This window comes from Hippoglossus hippoglossus, chromosome 10 (assembly GCF_009819705.1).
Source record: "Hippoglossus hippoglossus isolate fHipHip1 chromosome 10, fHipHip1.pri, whole genome shotgun sequence".
In the NCBI taxonomy this organism is placed as follows: Eukaryota; Metazoa; Chordata; class Actinopteri; order Pleuronectiformes; family Pleuronectidae; genus Hippoglossus; species Hippoglossus hippoglossus.
The window spans coordinates 10,811,596-10,834,003 of NC_047160.1; the positions used below are offsets into that span (position 1 = coordinate 10,811,596).

Consider the following 22,408-nt stretch of genomic DNA (forward strand, 5'->3'; position numbering starts at 1 on the left):
AGGCTTAATTATAAGAAAAAGATTCCCCCTCCCAGGGAAACGCAGAACATAACCATCCAAGAGCCCAAAGCCTTTGGAAAACGAGAAGCTATTGACTCGCTAAGTAATAAAGATGTGCCTCGCTGCTGTCATGGGACTCATTTTGATTCTGTGATACTCATAAGTGTAGAGGTTGTGATCACAGCTGTAACTGAGCTATTCTCACTTCCAGTTCATTTTGTCGTCGCCCGCCAAGAGACTCAGCTGTTAAGTTCCTGACAAATGTTCTTTGTTCACTTGGTTTGTCGAGTCAGAAGAGCCACATGTCTTTTCTATTACTTTCCAGATGAGAACGGAGCCAGAACGAAAAATGAAATGGTCTCCGATTTAGAGAGAGATCCCGGTGAACGTCAGCAGCGGCCTCCTCCTCCCTCATTCACGCAGCGTGGATTTCTCTGCTCGCGTCACTAAATCCAGCCGATCCACCACTTCATGTTTCGTTTTTTTCAAAATATTTTTATTAAGCTTTTCACAACTAGAGACCTGGGAGACAGGAAGTCGATTAAGTTCCAGACGAATAATCTTTCTGGTCTTCTTTTAATCAAAAATGCCAGACATTGGCCGGCTCCTCAGAAGTGAGGATTTTCTTTGTCATACACGAGAGGGAGGTGAAAATAATCGGCAGATAAATCTATAATGAAAAGTAGTCCTTACTTGCAGCCCCAGCATAAAATCAATGTCAAAGAGAACAGATGAGTGTTGGTATTGAAATCAATACTTGAGACATAATGTGTTCTGCTAAAGGAGCAAAGATTAAGCTATTTTATCAGTTTTGTTCAGATGGAAAAGCGAGCGAATAATGGAGGAAAAGGAGAGAGAGAGAGAGAGAAGTAGGTGGAGGGGGAGGAAAGTACAGAGAATGTTAAACTTAGCAGAATCACTGTCTTACGCCCACTATAATCTTGTGTGTAACATGTAGTTTAACGTCACTAATTATTGCAGCAGGTCATTTTAGGTAACATTTTAAAAACATCCGTCTCTTTCCGAGCAAAGAGCTGCAGTTCCCCCGTTATATCTCCAAAAAGCCAAAACACATTGCTGATGTTGCACGTTTTCCCCTGCAGATAGAGGTCACACGCTATTCTCCGACCTACTAAATGCCTTAAAAGGAGTGTGAGGGAGAGCGAGGGAGCCGCAAACTCCCGGGTTGGAGTTTGAGAGAGAGAGAGAGAGAGAGAGAGGGAGAGAGGAGGAAAAGTGAAAGGAGGAAAAGTGAAAGGAGAAGAGTTAGAAAAAAGCGACGGTGAGAAATTTGTCAGGTTTGTGGCAAACGGTGGATAAGAACTGAGCAAAGTGACGTCATGCTGAGGGATTTGATGAGCTTGAGTATATGAGCCAGATGTGCCCCAGGGTCTGTTTAACCCCCCACCCCCCAAAAAAAAAAAACTGAAGATTTATGGCTGAAATTGTTGTTACTGCGCATTTAAAAACACAAGTCCTACATCTATTTAATGCAAGAATGTTTTTTATTCTTCTTTCACCTCTAATACGCAGTGAGTGGTGTAATATTTTGATAGTCCTGCAATAAACCCGGCGTGTTTACTTAACTGCGGCCATACTGCTCCAGCTCTCTGTGGTTTGCCTCCTCTATTTCTCATCTCCTTGTGGAGTCCAGGGATGGTAAACATTTCACATTCTTCCACTCCCTCCCTCTCCCATTGTTGCTGTATTGTAAGACAAGCAAACATTGTGTCCCCGTTACACTTATCAGAGAGGAGCTATTGTCAGTTTTATTCACTTGTATCTTGGCTGCCATCCACAGCTTCCTTTATGTCAAGAGAGGAGGACAGCTGCACGGTGATGAGCCGAGGTCCCATTGTTTGCTTTAGTGCCTCATTTTGTTCAAATCCAATGATCGTGGTCTGGATAGTTGTGGTTGGAGGTTTGATTATATTCCCGATGTGTGCGATGGTGTTAATGGTGTCGTGGGAGTTTTCATTCCTGTAGAGCAACTTCACGTTTTATCTGAAATCAGCTCAAAGCCCAACATGCATCATCTAAACTAAGTGACCCGTGAAATGAGGCAGGAAATGATCTCATACGGCGCTCGTATTCCGTTTCAGCGCAGGTCAAACTTATCCCATGCTGCGGTGACTTAATCAGTTCCGTGTTTGCTCATTTAAGCTCGATTTGCCAGAATAAATACAGAGATGGAACAGCTGTCATACACATTCCTCATATCTCCCGATTTCAGCGGTGACTCATCAAATTGTGGGGTAGCGCTGCGAGTGTCATATTTATTTGTCTTCCCAGAAATGTGACGTGCACAGACATGTCAGTGCGCCTCTGCTCCTCTTCTCTGGATCTGCGCGGCCCTGTCGTCATCCGGTCTGTAATGGATGCAGTGGGCACTGTTTTGTGTGTGTGACCGCGCTCTGAAACAATGAGGGCGACGAGCTTTGTGTAGAATGTACAAACTGTGGTCAGGGGACGGTAGTGCTTTATGTTTGGCTGCATTAGGAGCCACCAGCACTGTAAACCTGTAAGTATATTTTATTTTTTAATGAACTATCGGCCGTGCTGCTCCAGCCAGCAAGGGCACAGCGATAATGTCAGTCGTGGGATTAGAGCAGTGTACATCACTGGGCCACCTGCGGTATCATATTAGCTGGGTAGTGGTTAATATGCAGATAAGAAAAGTAGTGCGTTTTAGAGGGTGCATAATGAGAGGAGAGCTAACTTCAGTGATTCTATGACCTGATTCTTTTCTCACATTATTTCTGTCTTTGTTTCGTCTGCTGATTAGCATAACCACTGATATATGAGCAGACAGGGAACTGGCTGAAGACTGTGGAGTCCACGGGGCATTAAAACACAAGTGATAACAGCAAACATGTCCAGTTTGAACCCAATTATCTAAACCACAAGTTCAGATATAAAACCAAAGGTGCAGTTATAACCCAAACTTGATTTGTTTTCTGTGCAGGACTGCTTTTTACTTCTTAGACGAGTGCAGGGGATATTTTGAGTGTTTTCTTCCTTTCTGGCGTCTCTGAGCAGTTCAGATAAGTGGGTTTAACTGGACTTGTTTAAAGCCGGTGTGATCACTTGTTTGCAAAACCCCTAATAAAACTGTCTCAAGCATTTAGCAAAGAGACTGAAACTCCCTGTTTTTGCAGTCAAAGCATGCATGTTTTCTCCAAAGGGAACTACAACAAAAAGACACAGCCTGTAAAATATAGTGGGGTCCAAAGTTCTGTCACAACTTTCCCTCTTTTGGATCCCATATCACCTCCGCCAAGGAGGTAATGTTTTCGTCTCTGTTTGAAGGAGCAGGATTACACAAAAACTACTCATCTGATTTCCGTGAAACTTTGTGAAGGGGGGGGGGGGGTTTGACCCAAGACAGAATCCATATAGTTTTGGTGCAGATTCTGAGGATTTTTTTTCCCACTTTTTGTAGGATTGCAGGATACAAATCTGGATCGAGTGAACTTAAATGTGGTTTGATAAGAGGACTATATTCACTCCACTGACCAAGTTATAGCTGAAGTAGCTCTCTCCAGCTATTGGTCTCCATTTTATTTATTTGATGTATTTTCTCATTGTTGGTCTTGAAGTTTCAATTAATTAAAATCAGTCCTTTTAGAAGGAGGCTGTGTGAAAAATAACTTTTCCTTTGACTGAAATCCTGCAAACTTTGGGGATGTATAAATCGCAGACTGTATATTCAGACTGTGACATAAACGTTTTTCAGATGATTTTAATGAAACCATGTTTTAATTACGGTTCTTTTCTCTCCACAGACTTTACAAAGCAGGTGGAGAGCAGAAGGTAAGACTATAATTGCCACTTGGATGCTTTTTGCATGGTCTGCTACTGAACTACAGGGAAATGTAATTAAATCTGAAACTTCCTTTTAATCATTGTCCACCACTGGCCTCACCAGTGTGTTGTGTCACCCTGTGTTTAAATCCATCTGATTCACCTGTCAAGCTCTCACAGAGTCCGTGCGCTGTGCATTAGCTAAGCACCAGTGAGTTGCTAAATGAGATGTTTGCTGGATGGAGTGTGTTGTGAATCTTCTTTTGAAATTCCCTGCAGTGTGTTTTTGTAATGCCTTGCACAATCCCTGATAGCAGACGAATACTGATGCTTTCAGCTCCACTGCCAAACCCTCTGGAGAGTCCCCTGCCCAGCTGATTACAGTCTGAATGGCACAGTGGTGTCGTGAACTGCTTTGTGCTGCACGCTGTTTTAGTGAAACAGCTGGAATATAATGCTCTCACAAAGTCAATGTTCCATTTTAGTAGGTGTTCCTGCAGGCTGGGCATAATGCTCAGTGTGGAATCTCATTAGTGAGTCATGTCAGTCAAATATGACAATTTCTCACCTTGAACATTTAGTTTTTTGGGGTTTTTACCAGCAGCAGCAGATTACTTTGGCCAGTCCCTGGCTGACGGCCAACACAAATAAAATGGCTGTGTTCACACTTCTTACGCACTTGTGCAGAGAAAAGCCTGCAGGCTTTGACAGAGCCACTCCTGCAGCACAGAGTAATCATTTGCTATGAGAAAATATTGGGCTGCACGGGAGGCTTTCTTAACGTACCGCTTGGGATTGTGCAACAGCAGAAGGAACTTTTACTGTGTGTCAGAAATGTCTAACTGCATGTTGTGCACTGTGCTGCATTGTCTCCCTCTCCCTCACCCTCATAGGACTCGCTTGCTCCGGCTTCTGTTCAGCCAAAGTACTCCTTTGCCCCCAGCACAGCCATTAACAAGATGGCGAGGCCATTTACAGCAGGTGGTGTTAGTGCCAACTCAGGACCTTCTATTAAACCTGTTGCCTACTCGCCCAAACTTAACACGCCTTGCTCGCAGGGCCGTGCCAGTATGCAGCAGCCACAGAATGGGTAGGTGGATGAATAAACACTATTACCTTCTGAACCACAATGTGACTGATGTGGTTTTAATGGTATTTTTGACGTCTCATTATTCTGGTTTTACACTAAAGGGGAAAATAACCCCGTTGGGATTCCCAAACTGCATTACGTCAAGAACTGACTTCAATCACGGCTACAGCGTGTTGCCAAAATGCTGTCACTGATTTTAAGAAGCATTACAGACAAGAACAAATACAAATTAAACATAACAAATGCTGAGATCAAGTTAATCGACCCGCTCTATTAATATTAGTAAGACGAAAAGCATATGTCTGCTGTTTTATAACCTTGTGCTGTTGGTCTCACCAGCAGTAACAGTAACCTGCCGTCATATTGTGTCATGACAGATGCCGACCACAGAACAACTAATGCAATAAGGACGAGGTTGTTGACCTTTTGTCAAAACAGAGCCACACTTTCTTGTTTATCATAGTTTGGTTCAGACAGATATTATACTGTCTTCCTCAACACTGGATTTTATCAGAAGACCCAAACTGTTTTTACAGAGATTAGACGTGTTGATGACAACTCACACATTTGTGGTCTCGTAAAATGAGTTTTGTTCTCACACTCTGCGGGTGAATTTCTTTTGACGCTGCAGAAGTTGTCATTTATTTTTGTAAATATAGATTTATTTTCCATCAAACCTCCCCCTCTCATCCCCATCATCGTGTGTGTGTGTGTGTGTGTGTGTGTGTGTGTGTGTGTGTGTGTGTGTGTGTGTGTGTGTGTGTGTGTGTGTGTGTGTGTGTGTGTGTGTGTGTGTGTGTGTGTGTGTGTGTGTGTGTGTGTGTGTGTGTGTGTGTGTGTGTGTGTGTCACAAACCAAAATGTAAGACTTTACGGTCTTAGAGAAATTAATCATCTCTCGCAAAACAATCTACCTAGAGTTCCTATTTCAACAGATTTGTTATTTACTGGCTGTGATTCTTACCTCTATCTTATACAAATGGCAGAATTGATTACTTTCAAATCCATGAAAAATGATTTAGAACTTGATCGGCACTAAACTGGCAGGGAAATAAAACAATATCTGTAATTACTACTATATAGTTTTCAATAATAGCAATATAACAAAAGTCAAATATATATAAATAAAATGCTTGTGCATCATGCACATAGAGGAGGTATAACACGTAACTGATCTACCTCAGATCTGTAAAATATTTGTTGTGCCAGAAGTTAAAATTATTTCTCACCAGCTTTGATGTTGAGTCCCTCAAGCAAACGTCTGATCTGTTGTGTTGAAATAAAAAAAAAAAATCGAATCTCTAATGCGGGTGCAAAAGTTTCTCTTTGAAAACTTTCTTGATCAGTTTGGCTTCTGACCTCTGCTTGTAACTGTAAAACAGTAACTTGGCTCGAAAGATGATTTTAAAGATGCAATAATTTCTGCTGTGCATTAAAAAATGGAGCGAACTCTTGCAGCTATAATTATGAAAGAGATAAACGGCAGTATCCTCCAGTTTTATTTTACCACTCAGTTTTTCAGATTTTACAGGGATTGCAGGATATATTTTAAAGGATCCTGAAACTGGCTCTATATGTCATGACACGGTCTTCAGGAGTAGGCCTGTCGGGCTCCTGTAATTTGGGTCATGGTGGTCGTCGGACTGCAGCCATTGGTGAGACGTGGTCTGTTGCCGTTTTTAGCCCGGCTCATAAATTCTGCCGAGTTCCCACACGGCCTTTACGGCCCCGTCGCTGGATTATTTAAGCAGCCTCACTCGCTTACCCCTGGAGAGGCGTCACATGCTCGTGAAGTTTCTCTGCAGATGGCCCGAACGCGTTCCCCAGGCCTTCTTTGAAAAGAATGCAGCCTAATTAAAAGTGTCAGCCGGGGTTTGATGAAGACATTGTTGGATTTCCTCAGACCATAAACAGTTTGATGCAAACGGCGTATGACTAATGTGTCCAGACGTGTTGCATTGAAACAGGTTTTGTGTGATGTTGTTTGTACAGAGCTTATTTCCGACATCATAAGAGGTCGCTGCCGTGGCATTTGTGGGAGGAAAATTAGACAAACTGCAGAGACACACAAATCAGGCAAGGGGCTTTTTTGTCAACTGCACAGGGATTTACATAACACTGACAAGAATTTGTGCACATGGGCGAGAGGAGCAGAACGGCGAAGGTTTTGTGCCAAATGTCGGGAGTCATTTTGGGTCAGGGTGACAATAGAAGGTTTGACAGGCAGACAACCCCCTCTCTCACTGTTTCACTGAGCTGTTTGACAATGACAGCATGTCTCGTGTCACCTCCTGCTTGTTTTTTTTTTGCATCCTGCAGTATTTTTTAATCTTCTGCTGTGTAAAACCTCTGTCATATATTGACGTGTTCTGTTTCTCATTTAACCCCAAACTGAACTCTGACCTCCTTCTCCTTCCTCCTCCTGTCTTTTTTTACTCCTGTCTTTTAACTCTGCAGATGGAAACTCTTGACAAGTTAGTATATTTCTTTGCCTTTTTAAATTGTTTTTCAAACTTGTGTATGATTTCCATCCTTTAGCGTAGTGTTTCCCAACCTTTTTGTCTTGTGACCTGTTGAAACAATGCAGTGTAAAGCCTATTGTGGGCCGACCCTCGGGTTTGGCACGACTGCTCTGTTGGCTACATCCATACTACTATGATTTCTTTTGAAAACCTGTGTTTTCAAACTAAAACCCTCTTTCTCAACACAAGTTTTGCTCCATATCAGTGTCAATTCCTTTCCATACTAACTTGCCTATAATAATATATCACATGACCGCTCACTTACACTGGGCATGTGTGTGTCCTGGTGTAAATAGGAATTCTTCTTCTTTTAATTAATTAACCATGTTGCGTTCCACACTGGTAGCCGAGGCTTATGCCGGTTGTTTTTCTCCTGGAAAGGGTTTGTGTGATAGCAACCTGATGAATCAGCGAAAGCTACGCAGTGGCCGAAAATGTATCAACCAATCAGCAAGTGAGTGACTTGGACAATTTTTCGAAACATCTCCGTTTCTGTCATTCCAGACTGAAACGTAGCCCAGAGCTTGCGATCTAAAAAAGGAGCCAGCAGCATTTCCAAACTTCTCTGTTTTAGCAGGTCTAAAACTCCGGAGTAGTGTGGACGCCACGCGTAACCGTAGCTCTGCGTTGTTGTTGCGTTTTTCATACAAAAACATGGTAGTATGGATGTAGCCTTAGAATCCATTTCACCATTTGCAGTTGCCATCTCACAAGTCTGGACAGGTTTAAATGATGCACAGGCCTGAATTACACATATATATTAGATCTAATAAGATAAACTCCATCTCTAATATTTACTTGCCATCTGTTCTTTGTCTTTCCTCTGCTAACTCCATACATTCTCTGTTTGATCTGTGGTCTATTCTACAGGGGTGAAGCTACTTACTATGACGATGTGTACCTAGACTCCAAGTAAGGGGCAGCTGCATGCAGGCTCGTTTGTCAGCTCAGTAGTTTATTATGGCCAGGCTCATAATGACGAGAGAAAAGCGCTGATGCTCTCGTGTATATTCAATGATTGGATTTACAGAACAAAGATGCCAGGTCATTAAAATGAGATCCATCTTTCATCCTCTACTTGCTTTCTGACGAATGCATGCTGCAGTTCACCTACAAATGTGTTGGGGGGGGAAAAAAAGCTTGAAGTGAAAAGCTGTGCTGCTTCTTGAGTTGTTTAGCAGAATAAAAGCTTTATTATGTAGTAAAAGTCGTCCACAATCAAGGCTAGATGCTGTAATTCTGACAGCTTTTTGCCCATTGATTTTAATGACAGTTATAAATACAGTTTCTAATGCGTTAATGTCCATTTATGAGTCTACAGTGTGCCCATGAGAAATCTAAGTAATGGCCATCCATTAGCTCACTTATTGCGTGACTGTGATACTGAGCATTGCTCTTAAATATTGCATGATGTGCTTGGGGTGTCCTCTATTTTCAAGGTCACTTGATTAGTTGGGTTGATGTGAGTGGGTGGTCCCTTGATGGGGTTGTGTTAACTGGCCTGCCGTGTGCTGCTGCTGGGTGTGTGTGTGCAGGCACGGCCTCAGGGTGGACAACATGGCCTGTTTTATCCCAAACGACCGCAGCAAGAAGAGGCTGATTCAGGACACTGAGGACTGGCAGCCCCGCACCGGCACCACCCAGTCCCGCTCCTTCCGCATCCTGGCCCAGCTAACAGGCACCGACTTCAGTAAGTCAGGACTGAGTCCTGCAAAGTGACATTGCAGAGAGGGAGGCCTATGAGTGAGCTGTTGATTTGATCATAGTCACTGTCAGAGTGAGCGACACAGCAACGGTGGATTACACAGGGGGTCTATTTTTCAGCTGTGGAGCGGGGTCTCCACTGTCAGGTGGCTCTTATTTTTCCATGACTGTAATCAGTCTGAAAAATCAACTACACTTCTACATGTTGATCATGTGTGTAGGAGCCACCTGTTCATGTAATGTACATTATTTCTAATGCTGTGTGAGTCCGTATAGGCTCAACTGGCTGTTTGTCTGTTAGAAAGGCAGAAGTAGGTGTGTGTCAACTTTTATCAGCAAGACATGATGCTGATGTGTGTGTCTCTCCTGGATCTCTCAGTGCAGGACCCAGATGATGAAAACATGAAGAGGTCCAGGTAAAAACTGGAGTGGCATTGGTTTGATCCGTTGTGTGTTTGTGTGGAAGCTTGAGTTTAAGTCTTATTTTGAATTATATCTCAACTTCTACATTTGAGATAGTTGTGTTTTGCTGTTGAAATATTGCTGCTTTAAACACTGGCGTTTGTGGTGTGATTTGAACCTACTTTGCATCATAAGTACAAGAATCTGCTCTGTGACTAAATTAAATAATTTCTTTTAACAGAAAATTTGAATAGATATTCCAGCTTATTTGCTTTCATGCTGAAAGTTGGATGAGAAGACATATAAACACTGGGCAAAATATCAATATTGTTAAAAATATAATTTAATCAATAGATTTGTAAAATGTTTTTACATGTTTTGTTTGTGATTCTATGCTCATAAAGAAGAGTTTAAAACCAAAACCTTCACTCAGGAGCAAAAATCTTTAAACTTAAAAGAAATAATGAAGTGACATTTATGTTGATAATTATAGATATCGACTATAGATATTAGCATCCAGTTAGCATAGCATAAAGACTTGGAACAGAGTTCTATAGCTAGCCTGCCTCATCCATTGTCTTTCTTCTCATGTATCTCTCGCCAAGAAAGCAAAAAAAAACTATCCCTTGAATTCACTTTATAATTTATAATTTAGCTTTTCTGTTTCTGTGTTGTTTCACCTGCTTCATCCCTCTGATACTATTTCACCTTTTTTGTGCACTTTACTCCACTTTCTGCTCTCTCCTGCTCTTCTTTTTTTCTTCTAATTCCTCCTCTCCCCTACAATCTATTTCCTTCCTGTCTATCTCTGTTTCATATCTCTGTTGCTTGGGGCAGGGAAAAGTTCCTCACCGAGATTCAGAGTCCCCGCTATGCCCGTCTGAGAGATTGGCACCACGACAGGTCTGCCCGTGCCCTCAATATCAAATCCTGAGCGACACCCCAGACGCCATGGGATGCCGAGCCTGGCCAGAGCCTGCTAGCGATAGCCACACCGCAAAGACGACGGAGATAGCTGACCGTCCAATGGCAGTTGACAAATTCGCCTCTCGGATAACAGATGGGGGTGAAAAAAAAGAAGTTTGGGGAAATAAAGATTAAGCAAAGCAAAAATACAAGAAACGTAGCCTAGATCACAAAGCCCAAAGTGGAACCTTGCATACTGAGCCTAAGTGGAAGATCTCCCTCTGAATGTCTGACTTGATGATTGTTGACAACACTGTGGACCACTGTGTCTGTAGACCTATTTTCCATTTCACACTGCGTTACTCGGAGTAAACGAGTGGGGAGGTGGGAAGGGGGTCTCAGCGGTGGGAAGCACATTTCTGTTTGTTAATTCTTCTTTTGATTTTGTGGTTCACACCCTCCTTTGATCCTTTTGTCTCTCTCTCTCTTTCTCTCTCTCTCTCTCTCTCTCTCTCTCTGCCTGCTTCCATTTACTGAGTTCTTCATCTTTTAGAGTTTTCATTTCTGATCCCCTCATCTTGTAGACTTCTCCAACCATTTAAAAAGAAAAGGAAGATAAATCTGTACCTTTTCTTTCCTGCTGTCATCAAAAATATATATAAAAAACACCTGAAAACAGAAACTCTTGCTTCTTTGTCCTTTTCTCCTGTGTTTCCGTTCTTCTTGTTTATTCTTATTTTCCCTCTTTCTTCTGCTGAGTCGCAACACTTTCCTTATTCACCTGTTGTACAGACCAAAAATGATTATGTAGAAACGGGCTTTTCCCTGCTATTCATGGAGTTCTGAATTAATGGGGTGTCCTCTCAAAGATCACGGTTCAAGGTTTATTTTTATTGCCTCAGAGAGAAAATTGTTGTGTAGTCGGGCATAAAAAACACAAATGAGCACACGCACGCATGAAGTAATACACATTCCCGAAGTGCACAATGTGCACATCGGGAAAATAAAGCCTTTATTCTGTTGCAATTGCCTGAAATAAAATATCTAAAGAGTATTTAAAACCTAATGAAAATACCAACATTTTATATTTAGAGTTCAGCTGAGCAGTGACAGCAGTAAACTGGTCAGATAGCTCCATACAAAACATTGAAAATCACCAAATCTGATAGATAAGATGTCATAAAACATTTTGATGGTCAGATTTTTACACGGATATAAAACTGTATAAAAAGACTGCTGTGAACTATTCAGAAACCTTCCCTGTGGACACGGTACAAAATGTGCCGTGGCTCTTTGGTGTCCAGGAGAAAAACAACGGCTGGTTTCTAGTTACAAGGTGATTGAACTTAATGGTTTGTGATGGAAACATGGGATCAGGAACTTGGCAGATGAAACTTGGAACCAACAAAAACGTGAGCTGAGGGGAGTGAACGAGAAATATTCTGTCACATCGTGTGAAGAAGTAATGATCAGTACAGCAGCAACACTAGACTAAAATTGTTGTTTGAATTTAAATTAAATTCCAATTGGTAAATTACATTTAAAAAGTATTACAGAAAATGTTAGCCACTTAAAGGGTTATAATAATTGTATAGGAATAAAGTTGAAATTTTATGAGAATAATGTCATTTTACAGAGAGAATATCTGAGCATCAGCCTGTTGCCTGTGTTAAAAAGAGAAATGTGGAGCATCTTCTTAAGTTATATCTTTTGGCTCATTTCCACCAAATAAGTATCAGGACTTTCAGCAGATTGGGCAGGAAACTGTCTATTGTGAAGAAAGAAATTTTCTCTATTGTGCGAGACAAAATGTTTGATAGTGGTCGAGGCTGTCGTCGGTGATATCTGTGATATTCAGGGATTTGATGTTGCTCAAAGTCCAATGAGATTGGTTAAACTCTGGTGATCACGAGTTGTCCTTGCTATTTATTCCCCCCCCAAAAATTGTTATGTGTATTTTCATAATATTAAGGCTTTTTACTCATTAAATTAGGACTTTATTTTCATAATATTACGAAATGTTTTCCTCATAAAATTATTACTATGTTCTTTTAATATTACTCTGTTGTAAAAAGGGGAAGCATGTGTTGAAAATGCAAACTAGGAGCAGCGTAGAATGTTATTGGTAACTAACTGCTAATTAGTGATATTATCACATAAATACCTAAATAGGCGAAATCTATTTTGTAGCAATCAGTCAATCCAAAAGGTGTAAATGCAGGACGGCGTCAGCACACGCTTAATGTCAGATTTGGAAAATTAGCACAAATCAACCATGACAACCATGTGTAGGAATTTCAGCAGTAACAATAATATGATGATGGGAAACAAAGAAAATGTAATAGTACATAAAAAAAAAGGGAGAAATATCCCTTTCAACACGGTGCATGTAATAAGAGCCTGCCGCCTCTGCACATGTTTTCTTCACATAATGTGCCTTGTAAACAATAAGGAACGATGAATGACAGAAAGAGCTTGTTAATTAAAACCCGAGCAGTCTGTAGCGTACAGGCTCCCTCTGCTCTCCAGGACGCGTGCCACCATTCTCTGACATTTTCCTCCAGTTGTCACCGTCGGGGCTCCTGTTTGCATCATCGTTACCGTCTCACTGTGGAGGGTGACACATGTCAGAGGCTTCCTGCTCCGCCTGAAATCAAAACCTGCTCCCCTCTTTCTGCCGGCTGCTGAGCTGCCAACAAACTCTCTGCTATCTTCACTGCTCAGTTTGATGCATCCCACAGGGGATGAAGCCCCGAAAAGAAAATCCAAAACATGGGGGAATCTAAAATCAGAGGTGTAAAGAGTGAACAGCAAATGTCAAGGAAATGTTCCATGGGGTGCTGTCTGGAACGTCTGTGATGCAGGAATTTTGTGCACCTGCAACACTGAGCCTCTCGCTGAGCGTACAGAGGGGGAGGAGGAGGTTGAAAGCAGTGAAAATGTCAAGAAGACATGATCCGGCTGCTCCGGGTGGGAATAAGCAGCTGTAGAGGATGTTCTCCAATTTGCACCTGCAACCTTCAGCAGTGAGGCGCAGCCAAACAAACGTCTCAGAGGTGCGTGAGAAGTCAGAGCCACCGGCCGTGTTGTGATGTAGGGCAGCATGGCAGGGGAGCGTAGCCAGGGGGGGCAGCAGACGCAGTGTTGACCAGGATGTTGTGTTGTGAGTTGTTAGGTGGCGCTCCAGGAGGCAGGAATGGGTGGAGGGCAGCTGACCTTGGGTCTGTGAGTCAAACAGGCTATAACGGGTTTGTTCTGTCCTTTGTTTGCCCTGAGATCCCTCTCATCCAGGCTCCTTTTGTTCCTTTCTCTGTCCTGCTGTAGTTTCAATCCTAAAATCCATCTTTAATGGGGGTCTTACCTGCCTAAGATTGAACTTCCTCTCTCCGTCACCAGCCCTGCAAGCCATCTTCCTGCTATTGCAGGGGGGATTTATTGTCCTTTTTATTATTCAGAATATGCTGTTTGGAAAGCAGCAGAGATCGTTTGGTTAGATTCCTCCCAGTTGTGTTTCTGTAACTTCTCCTCCCTCTGTAACATTTTTGTGTTTACTCTTTGTGTTTTAATTGATAGGCGGATTTAACCCGACACAGGCGGCGCTATAGAACAAGGCTGCTGCGGCGTAATTCACTTCACTCCTTCCTCTTCTTCCTTTGCAAATGAGGAGTGATTTCATCATGTTTCATTAGTGTATTGTAGATGGCACAGTTGATGATGTAAACATGATAGATGCCTAAGGCGCTGTTATATTTTTTTTCCCAAGATGAGACGCCTCCAGAGCTCGCTGACTTGGTTCAGAAGTTGTTTTTCAATCTCAGTCAGGGTTTTGAAGACTTTCCGAATATGGTGACGCTTGCTGCGGGTAACATAACTTTCAAATGTAGGAGCAGCTCTTTATCGCACACACGCAGGCTTGAAGTGAAACTCTTTTGCATTCAACTCTGATGAGTTTTTTCTTTCCCAACTTTGCCTGTGATGACGTCAATCAATCCGAGACGATGTGCAGGTTTCTTTCTGCTCACATAATAAGAGCAAGACGTGTTTATCAGATGCACACCTTCGTATCTTCTGTTCCGTATCAGATTTGTTTTCTCCAAAGATTTGTATTATCATATAAAATGGACTTCAGAGACAAACAGTCCAGTATCTCTTTAGAAAAATTCCGCTGAAATTATGTCATGAAAGCAGCGTATCTTGGCACAGCAGGTGAGATGATGTTATCCTGTTGATTCTAGAGCCCAACCATTACATCAGTTGGCCCGCATTAGTTTTCATATCAGTAAACATGTGAAAGTAATACCAGCATGCAGGCCAACTGAGGTAAGACGTTTGAAAGAAATACATGCAGGTATTACTTTCACATGTTTACTGATATGAAAAGTTTTACTTGACAGAATGAACAATGCAGAGAAAATTTGCATTCATGTTTACATTTGAAGGTAGAAATTATGTTCACCCTCCTAATTCAAGCACGACATAGTTGGTTGTATTTGTTTTCTTTTTTATATATAATTATTAATGATAAAGTTTATGGTTAAACTGTAAAACTTCTAGCCTCAATTACATTTCTTTGTCATAAGGGTTTGATCACAACATTTAAGGAATATTTACCTCCACCAAAGTGGATTTGTTTTTTACCCCCGTCCCTTTGTTGGTTTATTTGTAAGCGAGATTGCAGTAAAATAACTGGATTTGACTTGGATCAGGAAAGCAGCCATTACATTTTGGTGTGGAACTGGATCCAGGATAATTTTTTTAAATTTCTTACACATTGTGAGAGTTTAAAAAAAAAAAAAAACGTTTTCTCAGGTGAAAATTAATGGATCTCACTGAAAAAAATCAGGCACATTTATTGATATGAATGTGTGAAATTTGGTGCAGTTTTATCAAATTTGAGTGGACTATTGGTCCTGGCGGAGGTATGTGCTCTATAGTACTATTCTATTTATAATCTATTTGCCAAATAAAAAAACCCATTTATATCAGCTGATACATCTGTATCTGAGATGTTTTACTCCATAATATTGGTATCAGCATTGACTCACGCAAATTCATATTGTTCTGGCCCTAGTGGATACTGATTAATATTAATGATGATGTTGCCTTTAATTGTTCATACAAAACATTATCTGTGGCACAACATAATGGAGGCAGTCATGGCCGCTGATATCCAACATGATGCTCATGCATTGAGTAGTAACCATGGTTACTGAGATGTGTGTGTGTGTGTGTGTGTGTGTGTGTGTGTGTGTGTGAGAGTGTGTGAGAGAGAGAGAGAGATGTGTACCTTTTTCTAATTAGTCATTTTCTCCCCACAGCCTTGAGCCAACTCCTTCACCTGCCAAGGCCCAGGCAGCAGATAAACCAGATGGTGAGTTTCTGCTCCTGCTGATGCATAAAAAGAAGCCCAGCACAGGTTCTGTTAATAGATTCTTATTAAGTGTCAATACATGAGCATCGGCAGCAACAACATGACAGGCAAAACTGTCACAGCAGCCATCATGCATATTACATAAAGAGCCCCCTTCCTTTTGTGAAATTATTCCAAGTCGCAGCCAAGTTTTTCCTCCGTGTCCTAATTCCAAAACAAATCACTCTGCTTTCTCTGGCTCAGGCTCAAAGACCACAGCTGCAGTGGCGGGCAGTTCAGGTCCCTCCTGTCGACCACCCTGGGTCACCGACAGTAATTTCGCAGACCGCTTTCGCCCAGACAAAACCAGCACTGTCGTAACCCAGCACCAGCAGCCGGCCCAGCCGACACCAATGCAGAGCCGCAGCTCCATCCTGCAGGCGGCGCAGCAGGGACCTGAGGACAGCGGGAGGACCCCGTTGTGTGGGGCCTGCAACAAAATCATCAGGTATAGGATGACACAAACATATCTACGCTGACAGTTTGATTGATGCATTTTTTTGGAATAAAGTCTAATCAGTGTTTGCTCCTTTCAAAGTTCTGTTAAAGAAATGACACATCAGTGAAGACAGTTAATATAAACAGTGACAGACTGTGTGTCTCCAGAAAATGAAGTCAGTCAGTGTAATTAACGGTTAGGACACGTCTTGTTATCACTGGAGACGAGCATTACGCTGGCTTTTAAATCATTTAAATCTCATTTCACACATTTCTCAGATAACACCGAAATCTTGGTTCTTATTCTGGTCACTGTTACAGAAGAGAGACGATTTATTTTCCAACAAAGGAAGGCACAAAGTCAGTAGAATTTTAAAAAGGTATCTCAGCTTTGGGTCACAAAGGGAGGGTTGTACCTCGGTGTGCGTTGTTAGCCTTGAGTGGAGCTGATGTTTCCATTGTAGCTGTGTTGAGTTCATTCAACCTTTATTTTTTACTCGGAAATACATTTACCATACAGCTGAGTGCAGAAAACATTCCAAGGCACCAAGAAAACACAAAGACATAAATACGTATTAGTAAATACATGAACTTTCATTTAAAACAAATGAATCGATTAAAAGAAGAACAGTTGAAGGTAAAACATGGTATAGAAGGTAAATTGCGCTTTGGATAAAAAAGAGTTGAGCTTTAGATTTCTCTGTATGTTATTCCATGTTGCAGGTGCATCCAACCTTGACATATAACTCGCAATGATGAGTATTGTTGTTATTACCAGTAGTGAATCTTAAAGCTATTTAGCAGATTAAAAAAATGACATTGATGTGTGTGTGTGTGTGTGTGTGTGTGTGTTTTTTTCAGGGGTCGGTACCTGGTGGCACTGGGACGTTCTTGGCACCCGGAGGAATTCACTTGTTCACAGTGTAAGGCGGTCCTGGATGAGGGGGGCTTCTTTGAGGAGAGAGGGTCCGTCTACTGCACCAAGTGCCATGATAATCGATATGCTCCCAACTGTGCCAAGTGCAAAAAGAAGATCACGGGGGTAAGAGCTGCTTTATCGCATCAAATCATACAAACTCAAGTCGTTTTTACACTTGAATATGTTCAGTTTCAGAGCTGAGACTCTGGGATTTTTCTGGCTGTATCTCCACTTTCCGGTAAAATATATTTCTCTCCTTCTCAGGAAATCATGCATGCCCTGAAGATGACCTACCATGTTGAGTGTTTCAAGTGTGCAGCCTGCAAGACTGCCATCAGGAACCAAGCTTTTTACATGGAGGAGGGTGAACCCTACTGTGAGAGAGGTGAGAGACTGAGCTGTTGCAGTTGAGCAGCCTGAATACAAATGACAAATTGTCTTGTCTTAACACCTGGAGTAAGTACCAAAAAATGATGGAAAACAAGGCTGACAAAAAAAAACAGCAGCAGATCGGTGTGTATTGTGTGTGGAGTAGTTTGACTTTGTCGTATTTTAAGGACACAAAAAACATGAATTGTTTCATGTTTTTGTGGTGTGAGCTTCCAAAGTAAGTTCAGCTTGATAAATATGTTTTCAGTCTGCTCTTCCCAAGCAAACTAATTGCCTGCAAACTGTCAAATCTAACAATAAACGTCAGTGATAGCAATAATGTAGATATAGAGTAATAACAATCAGTATTTATTGAAAACAATAATCTTGCCTGAGTCGTCTCTGAATGTTTAGTAAGAACGTGTTTTCGCTCAAGGTCTCTCGCTCATATAATCAAATAATACAATGGTTTTTCCGTCGCACATTCTTGAGGCTTCATCAAAGAGATGAAGGAGTCGTCATGGTGAAACTCCTCTGCTTCAAATAAAAAGGGAACATGATTATTCACGTTGTTTCAGGAACAAGAACGGAGGAGACACTCTGCGGTTAGCAACAATAGAACAGACAGTGACGCTCATGGAAGTGGCAGGTTTAATAGAAAAATCAATTCAGAAAACAGTGCTTAAAGATAACACTTAAGGAACTGACATCCCACCACACAGCATTCAGTTTGTGATTGAACTTTGATGAAAGATTTTTTTTACATTAAATGGATGCACACTGCAGAAACTCTATGACTTGGCTCTGCATTTTGTGATCTAGTTGTTTCTTGCAAAGAAAACAAAAAGCAACAACCTCACCGGGGGATATCCCATCTCTAGTTGTGTCGGAGACATTGTCATTTTCTTCCATCAAACTATTTGTAAAACAAACAGCACATCTGTATTATTCCTGGGTTTTGTCACCGGCCGACATCGTGAATCTCTCGGCGCGCACCGCAGTCAATCATAAAGTGTGATGTTTTCATCTGCTGTAATCTATTTAGCTCCACTTTACTTCATACATCTCTCTATTGGATTTTATGAATGGCGTGCGCTCTTCTATTATGCTGTAAATGATTTAGCGAGGCGCCGCGCTTCTCACTCACTTCTGAGGCCCTGGCGCCGTTCGCCGCTTTATCAGAGGCGACGCCAGAATCGGAGCACTCGCACTCTGACTAATGCCTGTAGCTCTGATAAACATTCTGCTGCCTCAGCATCTTTCAGGGGATTGTGTGGCTCTCACCCACTCGCTCTTGAGAAGCTGCATTATAACCTGACACATTCCCCCAGAGACCCTGTAATGAAAGAGACTGGCAAATCCAGTTAAGTATCTGGAGCAATTTCCCCCTCGTCCTAATCCCAGCCCTCCACTCTGGAAAGGCACTCGTGTACAGTAGGTGGGCAAAAAAAAAGGTAAACATCAAATGGCCAATGAGGAGAGAGGAGGACCAACATTTGGCTTCAAAAACTGCTTCATCCATCGTTAGAGCCGTCATTTAAATTGTGTGTGTGTGTGTGTGTGTGTGTGTGTGTGTGTGTGTGTGTGTGTGTGTGTGTGTGTGTGTGTGTGTGTGTGTGTGTGTGTGTGTGTGTGTGTGTGTGTGTGTGTGTGTGTGTGTGTGTGTGTGTGTGTGTGTGTGTGTGTGTGTGTGTGTAATCGCGGTGGGGTATCGCTCAACCTCAAGAGGAAAAGCCTGAAGTTCTTTTAAAAGATGAAAGAGGAGGAAACCTGTTTGGCACTCGGTGCTTCAGAACATGTGAGAAGTGTTAAGTGATGTTTACCTACGCTGAGAGGTCAAGGAGGATGCTTGACCGGCGTTTCGAGGAAGATAAAAGCTCGTTTAGAATTTATTTCACTCTGATGGGATTTATTCTGATCCCTCACCGCTCACAAACCTCTCCTCTCCCATCACTACCCTCTCTCTTTCTCCAGACTACGAGAAGATGTTTGGCACCAAATGCCACGGCTGTGACTTTAAGATTGATGCCGGGGATCGCTTTCTGGAGGCCTTGGGCTACAGCTGGCACGATACGTGCTTTGTCTGTGCTGTAAGTCATTTTGATTGATACGGCTCCCCGTGGGCCTCTCTTTTTGCTCCCCCCCCCCCCATGTCTCCCAACACAGTACCACCTGAAAATCGGCCTCCATCTCTGGACCCCGAGCTCCCCCCCCCCCCCTCTGTCTTTCTCTTTTAACCTGTCACCTGCACTCTATCACCTTCTCCGTCTCTCTCATTCTTTGTGAAAGCAAATGTTGTCAGGTAAATAATTTGTGGCTGCTTTGGCCGAGTAGCAAACTCAGTAAATTCACATCGACAATGTTGAGGTCTGATATCTGCTCTGCACTGGTTTTCAAATCTGTCTGTCCGTGTGTCTGTCTTCTTTCATCTTTTTAAAGCTCTGCCAAATCAACCTGGAGGGGAAGACGTTCTACTCGAAGAAGGATAAGCCCCTGTGCAAAGGCCATGCTTTCGCTCCAGTGTGAGAGATCAAGCTTCATCTTCAGAGGAAGGAACACTTCTCTCTCTCTCCTCTCGCCTCTCTACCCCTCCCCAGCCTCTGGCTCGCTCGCTCTCACTCTACATCTCCTCTTCGCCAGCACCACACCTTGTTAAAGTCGAGTCTATTTCTCTATCCTGCAGACTTTGTTTCCACATTTGAGGCTTAACGCCAGCGCCACATACTGTTACATTAGCGAGACACTTCAAATGTGCCTGCCTGCAATGCCAAATGCTGAGTAGTGCAACTGGAAGTAGGCAAGGGATTAGTTCATATCATGTCACTAACCTGTTGACGTTAAAGTCAGTGTATAAAGTGGAACATTGGAAAAGTGCAGCTGCAGTTCATGGAGAGTCTCTCAACGCGTCTAATCTTGTCCTTGTAAGATCACGTCGATGTCTCCCGAGTTGGAGGAGTCATTTGGTGTCTAATGATTTCACATATTGCAGTAATGACCCATCAGCGCTAAGCGTGGAGAAGTAGTGGCCCCCGTTCAGGACCCTGGCCCACTCACTGACTCTCACCACTGTGCCTATTAACATAATGGGGGCCCAGTGGAGCAGAACAGAGGAGGTGTCCCATTTCTGCTTGACTGGACCTCTTCACAAAAGCACTAACTGCTGAACTTATCACTCTGGCTCTGGCTAATCAGCGAAATACTGCAGGTTATAGATTTAATTTGAGTCGTATAATAATCCTTAATTGATCTGTGTGGGCGATGGGTGGGGGTGGGGGGCTGGTATTGTTACTTTTCACTCTGTTAAGGCAAAGAGACGCGTCAAAGCTTTGAAATCTTTTATAAGACATTTTAATATAAGGAGAAAAAAAGATCTTATGGTCTTTGTCCATCATGTTTCTATGTGTTCTATTGTGATTCTTCCTTCAAGTACTTTCAAGCCGTTGTTGAATATGTATTTATATTGCTTCAGAAAGTGCCCTGTAAGTGTTGTTTGTTTTGTAGTTTCAAATAAAATTGTTTAGTATTCCCATGTGCTGGGGCAGAACACTGGGTGGAAGTGTGTTTTAGAGTTCATCTTTTTCTTATTTTTTTTTTAATCGACCAATGTTTTGCTGTTACTAACACCTGCTCCCTAACAACAGGATAATTGACTTTTCATGTCTTTTGTGTTGTGAGTACAAGAAGTGCCTTTTTAAAAAAAAAAACAGACAGAAACAGATTTATTTTTTGCTGTAACAAAGACCCTGGTGAATTTCTTTAGTATACACCATCTCTAGATGTAGAAAGGAAATGAGTTTAACATAGACATGCGTATGTTCATGATGACAGGAGCCATTTAATCAGTCAATAAGTCTTATATAAGTCATTTTACGTATTTGTTTTCTTACCAAGAGTTAGCGAGGTGACTAAAGACTGGAAACAAGGGGACATGTCTGACTCTATAGATGGAAGATGGATGGATGGATGTGAAATCGTGGATTAATGGGAGCTGCTGACTCTAATTATTGAGAATCTTGTCCATTTAACCAGTGTAAACGCTGCACTGAAGCACTGGCCAGGTCAACAAATTGATGTTTGACAAGAATTAGTTACAATTTGAAACCAACGGCCTTTCAAATCACACGTTTTCTTTTGAAATGTCTGTTCTAATACTACAAATGAGATTGAATGATCCCCTTGTTTCTCATCTTTATGGGACGCTATGCAAACAGCTTCCTGGCTCCAGCTCAGTGGTTCCTAATGTGAGGATTGGGGGGGAAAAAAGGGTTAACATTAACAAATAATCTAATATATGGCAGTAGATTGTGAAATACTACATAGTTTTACCTCATCGCATTAAAATGAGATGGAAACAGAAATTGTTTGATCATTGAAATTCTTTCTTTATCTGACCTGACACTTAAGATGAAATATCTTAAACTCTAGTTCACCTGCTGGATTTTTTCCACACTTACATCTTTCTCCTGTAACCACTTACACGGAGTCAACACACGTCCATGTTAAGGCAAACAAGGATGAAACTGTTGGATGGAGTGAAAAGTCCACATACTGTAAGTAAAGATGGACGACATGATGACTCCCCAAAAGTGAAGTCTTGATCGCCCCTTAGTAGCTGACTAGTTAAAGCTGTAAACCCCAAATTTCTCCATGTTAGTAGATGGAACATGAGATGGAAGGGTAAAAATACTCAAGTACATTTTATCATCTTAAGTAGTACTTATCACAACTGTTAATTCATGCAGTAAGTTTGGTATTAGTTCGCTTTTTGATTATTTAAAAAAAATAGGTTTAACAGATTGACAGCTGAGACTGATTTACAATTGGTCAGGCATGTGTGTAGGCGGG

At 41.9% G+C, this 22,408-nt stretch overlaps 1 protein-coding gene across 4 annotated transcripts in view; it reads left to right on the plus strand.

Moving 5' to 3' along the window:
• pdlim7 (PDZ and LIM domain 7) overlaps positions 1 to 21,124 on the plus strand; it is a 33,945-nt gene extending 12,821 nt beyond the window's left edge. For all 4 annotated transcript variants that reach the window (XM_034597134.1, XM_034597135.1, XM_034597133.1 and 1 more), the window contains exons 4-11: positions 3,786 to 3,813; positions 4,698 to 4,894; positions 15,746 to 15,798; positions 16,042 to 16,285; positions 17,137 to 17,317; positions 17,459 to 17,579; positions 19,538 to 19,653; positions 20,003 to 21,124. In XM_034597134.1, the coding sequence (XP_034453025.1) occupies positions 3,786 to 3,813; positions 4,698 to 4,894; positions 15,746 to 15,798; positions 16,042 to 16,285; positions 17,137 to 17,317; positions 17,459 to 17,579; positions 19,538 to 19,653; positions 20,003 to 20,089 (1,027 nt within the window). In that variant the 3' untranslated portion in view covers positions 20,090 to 21,124. The remainder of the gene's footprint in view (positions 1 to 3,785; positions 3,814 to 4,697; positions 4,895 to 15,745; positions 15,799 to 16,041; positions 16,286 to 17,136; positions 17,318 to 17,458; positions 17,580 to 19,537; positions 19,654 to 20,002) is intronic.
• The last annotated feature ends 1,284 nt before the right edge of the window (positions 21,125 to 22,408 follow it).